General features: G+C 38.4%; 1 protein-coding gene across 1 annotated transcript in view; it reads right to left on the bottom strand.

The window, feature by feature from the left end:
• Nucleotides 1–4292: 4292 nt before the first annotated feature.
• The window catches only part of LOC148046585 (vomeronasal type-2 receptor 26-like), a 13421-nt gene continuing 462 nt past the window's right edge, over nucleotides 4293–17251 (bottom strand). The window contains exons 2-6 of the mRNA XM_087714862.1: nucleotides 17062–17251; nucleotides 11094–11939; nucleotides 7571–7798; nucleotides 6167–6293; nucleotides 4293–5486 (exon numbers count right to left, since the gene is read on the bottom strand). The exon at nucleotides 17062–17251 is cut by the window's right edge and continues 99 nt beyond it. Of these exons, the coding sequence (XP_087570988.1) occupies nucleotides 4588–5486; nucleotides 6167–6293; nucleotides 7571–7798; nucleotides 11094–11939; nucleotides 17062–17251 (2290 nt within the window). The 3' untranslated portion in view covers nucleotides 4293–4587. The remainder of the gene's footprint in view (nucleotides 5487–6166; nucleotides 6294–7570; nucleotides 7799–11093; nucleotides 11940–17061) is intronic.

Genomic DNA, 17251 nt, shown 5'->3' with positions numbered 1-17251 from the left:
ATGGAGAGATTTCCCCCCAATGATTTTTGAGTGGGAGGTTTATGGATATAAATAATGCTATGTATATAATACTAAGGATTTAAGCAAAAGAAGACTGATCCAAAACTATGGCAGGTTTTCCTACTTCACACAATCAAATCTAGCATGTTTTGCTGACTGATTTGATCCTATCAGACGTTAAAGATCAGAATAAACACAGAGCATACAAGGAGATCTGACAAATATCACAGAATCATAGAGCTAGAAGAGAAGTTTATAATTTCCAACTGTTTGCTCAATGCTGGAGCTTTAACATTAAACCCAACAGTTGGGTTAAACCCAAGAGTGGTAAGTTAGAAGTTGCAGAGATGAAAAATAGCATGGTTGCCACCTGTGCGTTTTGGGTCTGGCCACCATTTCAAAATCTCCTATTTTCTATTACCAGAAGACCAGAATGAATGGATGAAGGAGTGAAAATTATATGATATGTGGAATCTATGTCAAGTTGCTGAAAGCATATCAGTGGCAAAGTATTACAGAAATCAATGAGGTTTTCCTTACACAGGTTCAACATCACCCTTGGGCGTAGGGTGTGAGCTGAAGTCTGCTCCTTCAGAAAAGGAGAAAAGCTGTGAAATTATCCCACCAATTATCACATCACCTGGCTGAAAATATTGGTATTGCACTTTCAGAGACTCACGAATGGTACACACTCCAGGAGACATCAGACAATCTCTTGGTGACAGCAGCAGCAAACACACGAGAAGTCTCAGGGACAAGAAGGATTCTCTCATGCAGCAGGCAAACTGATTGTCCCTTAATTTAAGATCTCCTACTCCTTCTTTGATTGTCATCATCCAGCTGTTTAGTATGCCATGGTCTTTATGATTGTGGATCCTACCACTAAATGCATACACGCTGATCTGCTGAATTCATGGATGGATAGATACATGTAGACATGTACATACATGCATGCATGCATGCATGCATGCATACATACATACATACATACATACATACATACATACATACATACATACACTAACCCTCCCTTTGATCAGTTCAGGAGTTATATACCTGTATGCAATTAGAGTGGAAAAAATATTTTTTTCTGCCTTCAGAGCAATGATGATTTCATAATTATCATCTTAGATAATCATAAGGTATACAGTCACATTTTCCAAAACACTGCAAAATTCCCAGAGGTTACTCCTCTTCCTCCTCTTCCTCCATTGTCTCCATTGTTGGTTTGGGCCTAATAATTGCTTTGCAGATGATAAAGTACCGGAGCTACAGATTAGATTCATTAGGAATACATACATACGTACATACATACATACATACATACATACATACATACACACACACACACACACATAAACATATATATATATATATATATATGTATGTATGTATGTATGTATGTATGTATGTATGTATGTATGTGTGTATGTATATATATATATATATATATATATATATATATATATATATATATATATATATATATATATATATATATATATATATATATATATATATATATATATGTTTGTGTTTTTTTATTTGTGCTGATAAATAAATAAAGGGAGACTAGTTCCAAGGGTATGGCTAGCCGATGAGAGCTAAATAGCTTGAAATAGATCTATACTGGTCTCCCTTTATTTATTTATCAGCACAAATAAAAAAACACAAATATAACAAAGGCAACAGTAAAAAATATTGGGTTTCTGTCATGATGGACTCTTGTGACGAGCCGATTGACAGATGATGGAAGCAGTTAGCTTCCTCCCATAATTGGGGCTTACCAGGGGTTGTGACTCTAAATATATACCTTCTTCCCTGGCTTCAGCTGATAAGGAGGAGACCTGTGGCTCAATGGCTAAGACATTTGCCTAAGATGCAATACAGCACAGGTTCGAATTCCATTAAGGGTATGGCTAGCTGATGAGAGCTAAATAGCTTGAAATAGATCTATACTAGTCTCCCTTTATTTATTTATCAGCACAAATAAAACACACACACACACACACACACACTATATATATATATATAGTGTGTGTGTGTGTGTGTGTGTATGTGTATATGTGTATATGTGTATATGTGTATATGTGTATATGTGTATATGTATATATGTATATATGTATATATGTATATATGTATATATGTATATATGTATATATATGTTGTGGCCCAGCAGGTGCCGTTGGAGCTGTCACCAGACTCCGACAGCGAGTGGCCCTCTGAGTTGCCTCTGGAGGAGGTGGCAGACCCTGGACAGGGTTCCGACTCTGAGCAGGGCACAGAGAGGCTGGTTGGCCACCAGGAGTCACCTGAGCCTTGGACCAGTGGGGAGGAGACAAGGGAGAGAGTGAGCCAGAGGCCAGTAGTGAGTTGTTCCTGGATGCACGCCATCGAAAAGCTACTAGGCGTCAGGAACAATTACACAATTACAGGAGGTGATTGTACTCAGCTGGTGGTCATTAGGCTCCTCTCCAGACTATAAAAAGATACTTGTGCACACGGCCCTCTTTGCAGAAGTCAACGCAGGATTGAATGTCGGAGGACATAAATACAGATAAGGCTGCCAAGCCTTATCTGTATTTATTGCTGCCTGAGTTTGTCTGAGTTGCTGCCAAGGTCCTTATCTGTTTGTTCTGCTTGGCTTTCAACCACTGAGGTTTTGGTGTCTCGCTATTAAAGTACATTCCAGTTAAGCTTGTCTCGGCATTCATTACTGGATGGAGGAGGGGGTTATTAATTTATTAATTAATTATATTTATTGGGAATATTTTTTAGGAATACACATGTCATAAATTATCCTTAGATCTAATTATTAGATTTGATTTAGTGAGAAGGGATTTATTAGGGACATAATGTAATAAATTGTTGTTAAATCTATTTTTGTATTAGATTTCTTAGATTGGATTTATTAGGAATATCTGTGATTACCTGTGTGTCTTCAAGTCAGTGTCAACTAGAATAATAATTCTGCAGAAAATATCCTATGCTTGTCAATACTTTTGCAGTTGAAGGATGGAAAATAATAAAGTATATCTGATAAAAGACATTTCCAAATCCCTACAGAGATTTGAAACCATGAATACGCTTTTCTTCCTCCACATTTTGTGTCTTTCACTCCACATATTTTCTCCCTCCTTACATGAAAATGTTGTAAATGTGTGAAAATATATTTGCTACAATTGTGAGTAAATGATATGACTGGTTTTGTAGCAACTGTTCATTTTATTAAATAATTAAACTAAGAGTAATTGCTGGAAACATCAATACAACAGAATAGTACAATATTTGATTTAGGAAAAGTGCACGATAAACTAAATCAGCCTGAATTGTGGAAGGTTCCGCTTGAATATGACATTGAAATTTGGCGGCTGAATGCACCAAGATACATTGATATGACAGAAGTAAAACATATCTGAGAATTTATTGGACATTTTGAGAACAGTTCGAAACTTAATAAGTAGTAATAGCACTCTGATTGCTTAATGTATTTATCAATAAATATTAATTGTTTGCTGATGTAACACACACTATCTACATAGTCCTACATGGCATGGGAGCAGGATATTTGTGAGACCAACTTTCTCCAATTGTATCTGTCTGCCGCATTGGTTCCAGCAGGAATGGCATTCTCTAGGTACTGTTTATTAAGGAGTGTTGCCTAATTGTACCTTAGTAGTATGCCTTTTATGTAATTGAATCTCCCTTTGGAACATTTCCAAAGATAAAGTTGACTCTTGCTGATTGTTAGGAAGGTTCTTTTCTCAGGCAAGGAGATTGAGTGGTTAGGCAAGTTATTATTGATGGTTATTTTTGTTTGCCGTTTTTTCATTGTTATTATTTATCAGTAATTGTCACTGTTTGCATATTCTTAACACTGTTTGCCAGCAAATTTGTGATTAAACAACAATACCCCAGATGAATTAAGTGATGCCATGATTGTCTTATCCTAATGCTTGGACACGGTGAGCATCAGTATGGGGGGAAGACAGGGTTCAACAGGGTGCAACACTGAGTGACTTTGGAATTTGGGACCGAGGTGGGTTCTTATCGGTTTGCACCAGTTCGGTAGAACTGGTTCGTTAAATCTACCGAACTGGTTAGAAGAGGTTCCACCAGTGGACCCGGAATATTCTGATCTTGTATACTTCTCAGAGATTACTGTATATGACTAAGGAGTGGTATGTATGTCTAAGTGTTATTGCTATTGCTATAAAAGTGAACCTAAATATATGTTTTTATACAGGAAGATAAATACAATATCTTGTCTTTGTTCAAGTGACAAAATGCATTGGTTTAATATTTGAACCAGAAATATTGTAATCAATAATGCTAATTCCAAATGATGTATCATCCTTTTGAAGTAAGTCAGGCCACGAAACTGATGGTGCAGGAATTCCAGGAATACTACTTTATTGTTATAGGTTATAATAAGACAGTTGAAATCTAGTCCAAAAAATCCACTTTCCCCATTTTAAGAGCATCAAATTGGAACATTCTACTTCCTCCTGACTAATCACCATTACATTCTCCAACTTTCTTTTCAAAACTGGTAGATTCTTCAAAATCAATGAATATCTGGAATGGTTAGTTTTTTGTTTTTAGATGGTTCTTTGTGTTGAGTTCTGGTCTCAGTACAATTATGTAGCATTTAGGGAAAAAGATAGATCCCAATATTCCTATACTGGAAGCCAAGATGGAGAAGATCTCCACAGCTACCATGTATTTTCCTTTGGTGCTCAGATACGTTGGGACAAAAGTCCCCCATACACTACAAAACACCAGCATGCTGAAAGCAATAAATTTGGCTTCATTAAAAGAGTCTGGCAGTTTTCGAGCAAAGAAAGCCACAATGTAGCTGACGAGAGCAAGAAGTCCCATATATCCTAAAATATAATAGAACATGTTGCCTGCTCCTTCATTGCATTCGACCACAATCTCTTCTGGAAGAGAATGCATGTCCAAATTTGGGAAAGGAGGGCCAGTGCACAGCCACAATATGCAAATACTTGCTTGAATGCAGGAACAACAGAGAATCAGAGAGTTGGAAAATCTTTTCCCCACCCATTTTCTCAATTTTGATCCTGGCTTGGTAGCCATAAAAGCTAGAACCACTGTGATGGTTTTGGCCAAAACTGAAGAAACAGCAACTGAGAAGATAATCCCAAAAGCCATTTGACGAAGAAGACAGGTCAGCAATTGGGGCTGACCAATGAATAGCAAGGAACAGAGGAAGCAGAGGAAGAGGGTGACAAGGAGAAGATAAGAGAGATTCCGGTTGTTAGCTTTGACAATGGGAGTATTCCGGTGTTTTATGAAAATTCCAAGTACCACCACTGTGGTCACAGAAAGTGATAGAGCCAGAGCAGCCAAAGTGATGCCCAAAGTTTCATTGTAAGACAAGAAATTTAGATCCTTGGGAATGCACATATTTTTTTCCTTGTTTGGATATTGTTCTTCTGGACAGTCTAAGCAGTCATCCATATCTGTGAAAATATATATTTCAGAATTCACAGTCTACTGAGAAGTATTATTAATTGAAAACAACTTACGTCATACAGTATAGTTCTTGGGACTGAATGTGCAACAATTCTCATCATTTATTGCCTTTGTTCTCTTAGCCAAAAGCATACAAAAATGTAATCCAGCAACATTAAAACACCCATTCACACCTCTTTTAAAGAGATCTCTATTAAATCTTGCTATTTGAAAGCTCAACTAGAATAGAATTCTCATGAATAATGAGAGTGACCTGCACAGGGGTGGGTTTCAACCAGTCCACGGCGATCCGCGCAGACCGGTTGGTCGGTGAACACAGAAGTAAGTAACTTCCGGGAACGCCAAAGGGCCCATCCACCCGCCCGCACTCCTTACCGGCCTTTGAAGGCTTCTGTGCTTCCACGCAGGCGCATGGCACATAGAGCATCTGTGCAATTATCCATGAGCAGCTGGAGCATCGCGCAGGCACTAAGACACATGCGCGAACTGCACGTGTGCACGAGGACGCCGCCGGCCCCATTCCAACCATACCGGTTGGAACGGGATGAGTAACCCACCACTGGACCCGCATGTGTGTGATAGCTGTCTCAGTGTGATATGTCTCTGTGTGTCTTTATGGATACACTAATTTGCACGCACACAAACATTACAACACCATATTTCCTACCTCTTTCATTTGAAAATTTTCTTGATGGACAAGTATTACAATCATAGCAACAAAATGGCTTCCCTTCCTTCCTTTTCTTTCTGGAACCTGGTGGGCAATGATCATTGCACAGAGCAAGAGGTATAGTCTATTCATTAAAGAGAGAGAGAGAGAAATATATTTTATTCCCTTGAATCCAACCATTCTTAGAAATCAGTACATGCATCATAAAGTTCTGAGATATATTCATTAGTTTGTGTGTGTTTGTGTGTGCAGATATGTACACATATAAGAAAGATCTAATCCATAAAAACCCATGTATCATTGATGAACCTTACACACTTTGAATAATTTTTTTCCATCACTAATATGCCACCATATTTTACTATATATGATCAGTCTCTTGTTATTATTCTGAGCTATTTGTATTTGACTTGAGGGGTCCCCAATCTATACCATCATAAAGTGAATATATATATATATATAAATTTGCACGCATATATATATATATATATATATATATATATATATATATATATATATATATATATATATATATATATATATATATGTTATATTTATGCTTTTATTTATTTTTAAGTAAAAAATATTGGGTTTCTGTCTGGATGGTCTCTTGTGACGAGCCTAATGACAGAGAGTGGAAGTGTGACCTTCCTCCCATACTTGGGCATACCAGGGGTTGTGACTTTAAAGTATATATATATATATATATATATATATGTATGTATGTATGTATGTATGTATGTATGTATGTATGTATGTATATATGTGTGTGTGTGTGTGTGTGTGTTTATTTGTGCTGATAAATAAATAAAGGGAGACTAGTATAGATCTATTTCAAGCTATTTAGCTCTCATCAGCTAGCCATACCCTTACTGGGATTTGAACCTGGGCTATATTGCACACTAGGCATACTAGGCAGAGATTTTAGCCATTAGGCCACAGGCTCTTATCCGTTTATCAGCGAAGCCAGGGTGAAAGGTATCTATTAGATTTTTTTTTATTTTTACAACCCCTGGTAAGCCCCAATTATGGGAGGAAGCTAACTGCTTCCATCATCTGTCCTTCGGCTCGTCACAAGAGTCCATCACGACAGAAACCCAATATTTTTACTGTTGCCTTTGTTATATTTGCCTTTGTTATATTTGGCCTAATGGCTAAAATCTCTGCCTAGTATGCCTAGTGTGCAATATAGCCCAGGTTCAAATCCCAGTAAGGGTATGGCTAGCTGATGAGAGCTAAATAGCTTGAAATAGATCTATACTAGTCTCCCTTTATTTATTTATCAGCACAAACAAAAAACACAAATCTCCTATACTGCATGTGTATATATACACACAAACACAAGATAAATAAATGAATAATTGTTAAAAAGAAGGCCAACTATGTTTGTTTTCATCACACCTGGTTAAAATGGGCCTGCCATGTGATTTTTCTTTCGTTGATGGTGAACTTTCTGCCTGATGGGGCTTCGGGATCCAATTGTCCCACTTTCACTTTCCTGAAGGATTTGTTAGGGAAAGTAACCCAGTTGATAATGTCAAATCCAGCTAGCAATTCATGCTTTTTGTCAAAAGACACCTTGTCTCCAGCACTGTTGTTAAAGGAGATTCGGCTTAGGAAATGGTAAAGCTGGAATAAATGAAGTTTTGACAAGTATTACCAAAGTGGTGGATACAGTGAAAATTGTTTAGCTTGGTATATAGAGTTTTCCTACACTCCAAAGCTCTTTTCATCCCTTCATGATCAGCGGTCCCATTATTTCATTCCAAAATCAAATATTTCAGTTCAGCTCCATTTTTAAAAGGATACTAAGAACTATCAGATAATGTATTTCAAATGAACCTATTAAAATTCATTTTGGCATAGAAAGATCCTGGTATACCTGTGTCACTGATGGGAATTCAAGTACTAATACTAAACTTAATTTATATGCTGACTTTCTCCCAGTAACTCTGGACAGATTCTTTTTGATATATTAACAGAGTCGGAAGGGACCTTGTAAGTCATCTAGTCCAACCCCCTGCCCAAGCAGGAGACCCTACACTATTTCTGACAAATGACCACCTAATCTCTTCTTGAAAGCCTCCAGTGATGAAGCTCCCATGACTTCTGAAGACAAGCTGTTCCTTTGGTTGATTGTTCTCACTGTCAGAAAATTTCTCCTTATGTTCTTAGTTCCTCCTCTGGATTTAAGATTGTTGCAGCATCCACACAGTCAAGTGATCAGAATTTGGGCAACGGGCACCTGGTATGTAGTTGAATTGAATTGAATTTATTATATTTCTATGCCACCCTTTTCCCAGAAGGGACTCAGGGCGGCTCACAACCCAAGTCAGGGTGGGGGGATAGGGGATACAAATAGGGGGAAAAAAGACATAGACAAACAATTCCACAATTTTAAAAACAACTCAACAGACACACCATTCGAGCGGGGACAGGAACTCATCAGCCCCAGGCCTGTCGGAACAGCCAGGTTTTAAGGGCTTTGCGGAAAGCCTGGAGGGTGGTGAGAGTCCGAATCTCCATGGGGAGCTCGTTCCAGAGGGCCGGAGCAGCCACAGAGAAGGCCCTCCTCCGGGTGGTTGCCAGTTGGCATTGGCCAGTGGATGGAATTTGGAGGAGGCCTAACCTGTGGGATCTAATCGGTCTATTGGAGGTAATTGGCAGCAGGCGGTCTCTCAAGTACCCAGGTCCAATACCATGAAGGGCTTTATAAGTGACGACTAGCGCCTTGAAGCATATCCGAAGACCAATAGGCAGCCAGTGCAGCTCACGGAGGATAGGTGTAACGTGGGTGTACCGAGGTGCACCCACAATCGCTTGCGCGGCTGCATTCTGGACAAGCTGAAGTCTCCGAATGCTCTTCAAGGGCTGCCCCATGTAGAGCACATTGCAGTAGTCCAGTCTTGAGGTCACAAGGGCACGAGTGACTGTTGTGAGGGCCTCCCGGTTCAGGTAGGGACGCAACTGGTGCACCAGGCGAACCTGGGCAAATGCCCCCCTGGTCACAGCCGACAAGTGGTGTTCAAAAGTCAGCTGTGGGTCCAGGAGGACACCCAAATTGCAAACCCTGTCTGAGGGGCGTACTGTTTGACCCCCCAGCCTGAGAGATGGAAAACTTGGCCAATTAGTGGGAGGGAAACACACCAGCCACTCGGTCTTATCCGGATTGAGTGCAAGCTTGTTAACCCCCATCCAGACCCTAACAGCCTCGAGGCACTGACACATCATGTCAACCGCTTCACTGAGTTGGCACGGGGCGGACAGATACAGCTGTGTATCGTCCACATACTGATGGTATTTTATCCCGTGCCATCGAATGATCTCACCCAGCGGCTTCATGTAGATATTAAACAGGAGAGGGGACAGGACCGAACCCTGCGGCACCCCATAATTCAGGGGCCTAGGGGTCGATCTCTGTCCTCCGACCAACACCGACTGCGACCTGTCTGAGAGGTAGGAGGAGAACCACCGTAGGACGGTGCCTCCCACCCCCACCTCCTGCAGTCGTCGCAGAAGGATACCATGGTCGATGGTATTGAAGGCCGCTGAGAGGTCAAGGAGCACTAGGACGGAGGCATGACTCCCATCCCTGGCTCTCCAGAGATCATCGGTCAGTGCGACCAAGGCGGTTTCCGTGCTGTAGCCAGGCCTAAATCCTGACTGAAAGGGATCTAGATAATCGGTTTCCTCCAAGGACCGCCGGAGCTGAGAGGCACAACAGCTGCAGTGTCCCGGGGTGGTGGTGGTGGTCATGTGATTACCATTTTTAACAATCCCAGCCAGCTTCTTATAACAAAGTAAATGGGAGAAACTTGATTTACTTAACAATCATGTAATTGACTTAACAACTGCAGTGATTCACTTCCTCTCGGCATCTCCTTTGAGAATGTGCAGTAATGCATTATCACACAGAAAAGAACTGGAGAGGACCTTGGAGGTCTTTGAGTCAGCCCCCCCGGAAACCCTATACTCGAGGTGGCAAACCTATGACATGAATGCCAGAGGTGGCACACAAAGCCCTCTCTGTGGGCACATGGCCATCACCACCTGCTCTTCTGGGCTCCATCATGTGCATGCATGCCAGACAGCTGGTCCAGCATGCAGCTGCTCTCTTCCAGGTTCCGGTGCTGGTTAACCTTTTTGACACTGAGTGCTGAAATTTCTCAGCAGTTCGGAGAACCGGTTGTTGGAAGAAATCTCCTCCCCCTCCCCACTTTACAGGGCTAATCCTGTAAGGAAGGCCAGAAGGAAGGAACATTCTGGTGGTGTTTCTAGCTTAATCTTTATTGTGCTACTTACAGAAACTGCCTCTCCGGTTAACCCTTATCACATTGTCACAGCTAAGGCAAAGCGCCCATCAACCTGAGTGATGTTGAGTTGGCCACACCCACCCAGTCACATGACCACCAAGCCCTGCCTACCCAGTTGGTCATCAGGGAAGAGAACCGGTTGTTAAATTATTTGAATCCCACCACTTTGCCTATTGTATACAGAATTAGAATCCTATATATTTAAAGTCACAACCCCTGGTATGCCGAAATATGGGAGGAAGATCACTACTTCCATTCTCTGTCCTTCGGCTTGTCACAAGAGACCATCCAGACAGAAACCCAATATTTTTTACTGTTGCCTTTTTGTTACATTTGTTATATTTGTGCTGATAAATAAATAAAGGGAGACTAGTATAGATCTATTTCAAGCTATTTAACTCTCATCAGCTAGCCATACTCTTGATGCTCGATTCCCAGTAAGGGTATGGCTAGCTGATGAGAGCTAAATAGCTTGAAATAGATCTATACTAGTCTCCCTTTATTTGTTTATCAGCACAAATATAACAATTAGAATCCTTCTTATACAAATGAAAATGTTAACAACAACATTGATGCATCAAAATTAATCTGCCTTCTAGATGAGATATTACCTGAAAATACTGTGATTTAGAAGTCCTTGGGTGATCTTTTGTCAGTAATGCTCCATATTTACTTCTGGATGAATAAAAGGCATGCAAAGCATGTGCCAAAGCGTAGACGGCATTATAAACACTGTAGCTTTGACTGGTCATGCTTGTTTCAAAAAAAGGCTGCGGAAGGCTTTCTAGTTTCTCATTGCCAGTACAGCTTCCTTTTTCTGTTGCAGAAGATGGAAATGAGCATTTGAATGCTTGTTCCCAAAAGACTCTGATAAAATGATCGGTAAGAGAACGGGGATCCTGGAGGAGAAGGAAATTCTGAAAGGTTGACAACTCCGAGGTGTGACTTGCAAAGGACAAGGCTCCATGGAAGATCTGCATGTTTAAATTATTTAAAAAGGGCTCCACTGAAAAATCCCAATGGGCTGTCATCACCCAAACTTTCCGCACAGGCAGCATCATGTCTGATTCGGCAAGATTGAGCACTAGCTGCAAATCTAACATCATATGAGCATCAGCACTTATAACACAGACATTGATTTTTTCTTTGCTCAGCAACTGGGCCATTTCCCTAAACATGTCATTGAAATTAAGAACGCCGAAAATGTTGCTTTGGAGTGGCATTCGTTCAGAGAAGGCAGTGCAGATTCCATTATCGGAAAAGCTTTTCTCCAAGATCTGCACAAACTTTTCTCCTTTGTCGTCATCCATGGCCATGATCCCAACCCATTTCCATTGAAAATGAAGCAAGAGTTGGACTATTCCTGTATACTGATGTTCTTCATTAGGTACCATGCGGTATAAGAAAGATGGATGGCTTATATCATTCACTGGTGGAGTATATAAACAATAGGAGACCTAAAGGAGAACATAATTACATCCATAATAGGGAAATATAAAAATATCTACAAGATCAAGCCCTTTTCTGTAATGCTAGTTCTTTCCCCCACTTTTACAGTCTAAAATAATCCTTTCCTCTCCACTTTAACTTCACAAAAGTGTAGCAATTTTTTTAAAAAGTTTGCAGTTATCCCATGTTGAAGCTCCGTCAAAATATTTCATGTCTGACTCAGATCTTTATTTGCAGCCTATTGTCTTCCATGTCTCCCCTTTGCTTTGGAATAAACATTAAAATAAGATCCAAATAGATAGATTCTATTTAGGATATTTTGTATTACATCAGTCATTTTATATTTCGCTTCATCATCTTTACATCTTAGGATCACAGATATGAACAAGAGGTTATGAAGATATAAAGAGTTGTTGTGAAGATGAGAGGGGTAGCACCTGAATTTAGTAAATCAATCAATAATTAATGAGCAAGTGAATCTTCAAATCCCTTTCTATGGTCTAAAGTCATCCTCAGAGATCTTGGTGTAATCTCTAAAGAAGTGAGTTACCTCCATGGCAGATCCTTAGTTTTCTATAGTGATGGATATCTGGATCTACTTTACTATCTTTCATGCAGGAAGCAAACATGCTTTTTTCTTTCCCCAAGCATGTCTTAATATACTGATTGTCTGGTGCCATGTTTTTAAATTATATCTATCCCCTCTAGTTTATTTTTGATATAGCAATCTTAAGTGTTATTTAAAATATTAAATGTGAATTTAGAGTGCTTTAAACCACGTGGAGAAATGTAGCTGCTTCCTTATCTCACACACGTCACATCTACTTAAGTTTTCATGCTGAACTAAATTTTGTCTTAATTGTCAAGTGAAATATTTCAGTATTTCACTTAGTATAAAATCACAATTAATCTACCACATAACTATTTTTAAAAATTGGATAAGAGAAGCTGGAATAATTTATTTAGAAGTCAGAGATATCTATCTCCCCTCCTCTCTATTTCCATGTTGCTTGTATCTTTAAATTTTATATTGTTTCATTTGTTTCCTAGTATAATTTGATTGCTTATTAGTAACCTATGACTATCACTGTTGTATCTTATGATTCTTGATGAATGTATTCTATTTTAGAATAGACATTTCCTTTATGTACACTGAGAGTATATGCACCAAAGACAAATTCCTTGTGTGTCCAATTACACTTGGCCAATAAAGAATTCTATTCTATTCTATTCTATTCTATTCTATTCTATTCTATTCTATTCTATTCTATTCTATTCTATTCTATTCTATTCTATTCTATTCTATTCTATTCTATTCTATTCTATTCTATTCTATTCTATTCTATTCTATTCCATCCCATCCCATCCCATCCTATCTTATCCTATTCTCTGTTAAGTGTCCTGAGAACATGGGGAAATTAAATTTTGTTGTTTTTATCATCTCCAACAAATTTATTTATTCCATTGGTATTTAGTTACAGCTAAGTTTAGTCTGCTTTCACACAACAAAACAAGAAACTAATGAATATTAAAGGACCAAAAATTCAAACCATCTAAAGCAAGTGTCATTCTATAGCTTAGAATGACAACATTTATAGCCATGAAATCAGATCAAAGCAGCAAAAATGGGACTGTACTACTGATCGCACAAGTCCAGTGAAATCCTGAGTGCACAGAGATGCTGATGCTGACAATTAATTGTGAATGATAAGAAGCTTAAGATAAAGATGCTCTCAAACTTGCTGACTTCACAAACATGACTGTTGTTTTCTAATTCACAATATGGAAGTAATTTAGGAATACTTTCCCCTGGTATTTTTTTTCTCAACTTTTTAGTCTAATCTATAGCCCACATTAGCCTACCAATATTAGATTGCCTCCTATGTAAGTGCCAACCTGGCCTAATCCATATATTATACTATTTCCTTTGTGGTGAATCTATGTTACACAGAAAACAGAAAAGGAACAAACAGTAAGTCAAGGAAGTTAAAGATATGAAATAAGAAGAAAAAATAAATGAAAGGAAAAACAGCCAACCCTAGTTTACATATTGCTCTCTATATACTAGATACTACTAAATATTTTGTGTCTGTAGTCTGGGTGAAACAGTGGATCATAGGGCAAAACTTTTGAATCAAGGTGCCTCAAATGAACTAACTTGCAGAATGCATCCAGAAATCTAAGAGTCTGCTGCTTTTAATATTTGGCGAGTTTTATAAAATGTTGTATGACATAAAAATGATCACAAAACATTTTATGATGTAAACTAAAGTGTCACAAAACATTTCCTGTGGTTAGTTGCTGATGTTTGACCATGGATATACAGTTCAAAATGGGCTATATTTCAAATAATTCCAAATGTATTCCTCCTTTCTGGACCCTCTCATGTTATTATAACACATAATTCTTAAAGTATTCAATTCTAACTGCATTCAACTGATTTTTCCTTTCCATAACAAGATGTCAAGAACATAGTACTTTTTACTTTCTTTAAAAAGAGACATTTAATTAGTTTACAGCACCTGCAGGCTGTTCTAATCATGAACTGACTCTATTTAGCTTATAGGTTTCTCCCTTCTTAAAAAAATAAATTTCATTCATAAACACTTCTTTGAAAAACAGTGCATTGTCAGGGCAAATGTTATTTGCCATTTACAAATAAAAAAGACCAAAAAGGAAAAGTTATTAGCTTGACTTACAAGCTAACAACAACAATAATGATATAGTAACAATAGGAATGATATAACCAAAAAGCTTTTAGCTAAATTTCTTCTTACATTAAAGTATTATAATTATTTACCTTCTTAATTTTCAGTACGAACATTTATGATCTTACTTTTCTCTAATTCCTACCTCTTGCTTCTATCCATTCATAGAATTTATTCCAAATCATATAATATTCTATATCTTCTTGAACTTTAATTTTAAAGGTTAATTTAACCATTTTGCCACAGTCAATTTTTTTCTGAATTACAGCCTCCTCTGATGGGAAGATGGGTTAATCATGCTCCACTTCCCCCCCCCCCCACAAAAAAAGTACACCATGTATTCCTCACAACAGATTGCATATTACAATGACATCTTTAATCTGCATTTACACATCTTCTTTGTCCATCCATTTCCCCATCTCTAGTTAACAATCCATGGAATATAAACATTTCTATACTTGCTCTTATTTTTCACTATTTATGCTTAATTCACAATTATTCCTCTTATTTCCCCTGCTTACACTCTAAGATCAGTCAGTGTCAAATAAATGCTGGCTGCCTACATCATAATTGTTTGTTTGTTTGTTTATTATATTTATATGCTGCCCTTTTCCCCCGAAGGGGACTCAGGGCAGCTCACAACTCAAACCAGGGAAGGGGGATACAGATAAAAAATTAAAAAACGACACATAACAATGCATAATTTAAAACACACGACAGTCATACCATTTGAGACGGGAGCAACAGCTCTTTAGCCCCAGGCCTGTTGGAACAGCCAGGTTTTAAGGGCTTTGTGGAAGGCCTGGAGGGTGGTGAGGGTTCGAATCTCCACGGGGAGTTCGTTCCAGAGGGTCGGAGCAGCCACAGAGAAGGCTCTCCTCCGGGTAGTCGCCAGTCGACACTGGCCGGCGGATGGAATTCGGAGGAGGCCTAATCTGTGGGATCTAATCGGTCTAGTGGAGGTAATTAATATGAATCCTTCCTGTTATCATGTTTATCTTTTAAATCTTAGTTTAAGATAAATAAAAACTCTCTTAAGTTTAGACCTTTTTTTTAAGGAAAAGACTTTTTAAATGTATGAGTGATTTATCATGTACACCACCCAGATTTCTTTTGCTCTCCTTGTGTGATTTAATGACATTGAAAGCAAGGAATGTAGAGGGGAAAAGGAACTGAGAGAAAGAAAAGAAAAATAGAGAATAGTTAAGGCAAGGATAAATAGACAAAAGGGCAAGAAGATAATCACCATATTAAAGAGAATGGTTGGCATTGTGAGAACTAAAACATGAATCCTGTTGAGAAAGACAAACTTTTGTCCTTCCAACCATGAACCACTTATATTCATATCATCTAACCATAACTGGTATAGTTAAAACTAAGTTTTAAGTTATTCACCGTTATAAACGCATTTACCTCATCCCAAACGAGAGAAATAATGCAATAACTCTCTCCCTGCCTAAAATATCACATTACCAGAGAAGACAAATTAAATATTGTACTACCAGAAGAAAAAAAGTGAGATACAGACATATTTTGTGGTGCTGGCAATGTGATCTTAAATCTCTTTGTATTCCAAAACTAAATTTAGAAGAAGTCATGTTATTCTTGTTCAAATAAAACTACACCACTATATAGAAAATGTAAATAATAAGATGAAGATAATAAGTTTTAATAAGTTTTAATCACGTGAAGTGTTAATACCACTTTATAATGCTTTGGTAAGGCCACACTTGGAATACTGCATTCAGTTTTGGTCGCCACGGTGTAGAAAAGATGTGGAGACTCTAGAAAGAATGCAGAGAAGAGCAACAAACATGATTAGGGGACTGGAGACTAAAACGGTTGCAGGAACTGGGTATGTCTAGTTTAATAGAAAGAAGGACTAGGGGAGACATGATAGCAGTGTTCCAATATCTCAGAGGTTGCCACAGAGAAGAGGGAGTCAAACTATTCTCCAATGCACCTGAGGGTAGGACAAGAAGCAATGGGTGGAAACTAATCAAGGAGAGAAGCAACTTAGAACTGAGGAGAAATTTCCTGATAGTTAGAACAATTAATCAGTGGAATGGCTTGCAGAAGTTGTAAATGTCCTGACACTGGAAGTCTTTAAGAAAATGTTGGATAGCCATTTGTCTGAAATGGTATAGGGTTTCCTGCTAGGCATGGGGTTGGACTAGAAGACCACCAAGGTCCCTTCCAACTCTGCTATTGTATTGTATTAAGTTTCTTAATCAATGCAAAGACTTCCTTAATAAATGCAGATAGTACTTTTCTTAGTAATTTGTTTATAATATATCAACTTCTGGAAATTGAAGTCCATTCATCTTAAAATTTGCAAGAATGAGACTGTAAAAGATAATATGTTCTATTATCTATTAATAGATAATATGTTCTATTATAATAGATGTGTGATCCAACTTACCTGTGGAATCTTGTAGATCCCTAAGATAGTAGCTATGTGAAGGGAAGTTTCTGAATCAGTACCCCCAATGACAGCTGCTGGTATCTTCTTGCTGCAGTTATAGTTGAGAAGAGTTGGCTTCTGATTAAAGAGCAAGTTCAGCGTGTTCTGATAAGTTATCTGGGCATCAAAGTGGCTATCATAGATATGA

Source organism: Thamnophis sirtalis, unplaced genomic scaffold (assembly GCF_051295495.1).
Source record: "Thamnophis sirtalis isolate CommonGarterSnake01/CBP01778 unplaced genomic scaffold, rThaSir2_p1.2 scaffold_4, whole genome shotgun sequence".
NCBI classification, from domain to species: domain Eukaryota; kingdom Metazoa; phylum Chordata; class Lepidosauria; order Squamata; family Natricidae; genus Thamnophis; species Thamnophis sirtalis.
The sequence above is the reverse complement of the archived record's forward strand: the minus strand, read 5'-3'. Positions and strand labels throughout refer to the sequence as shown.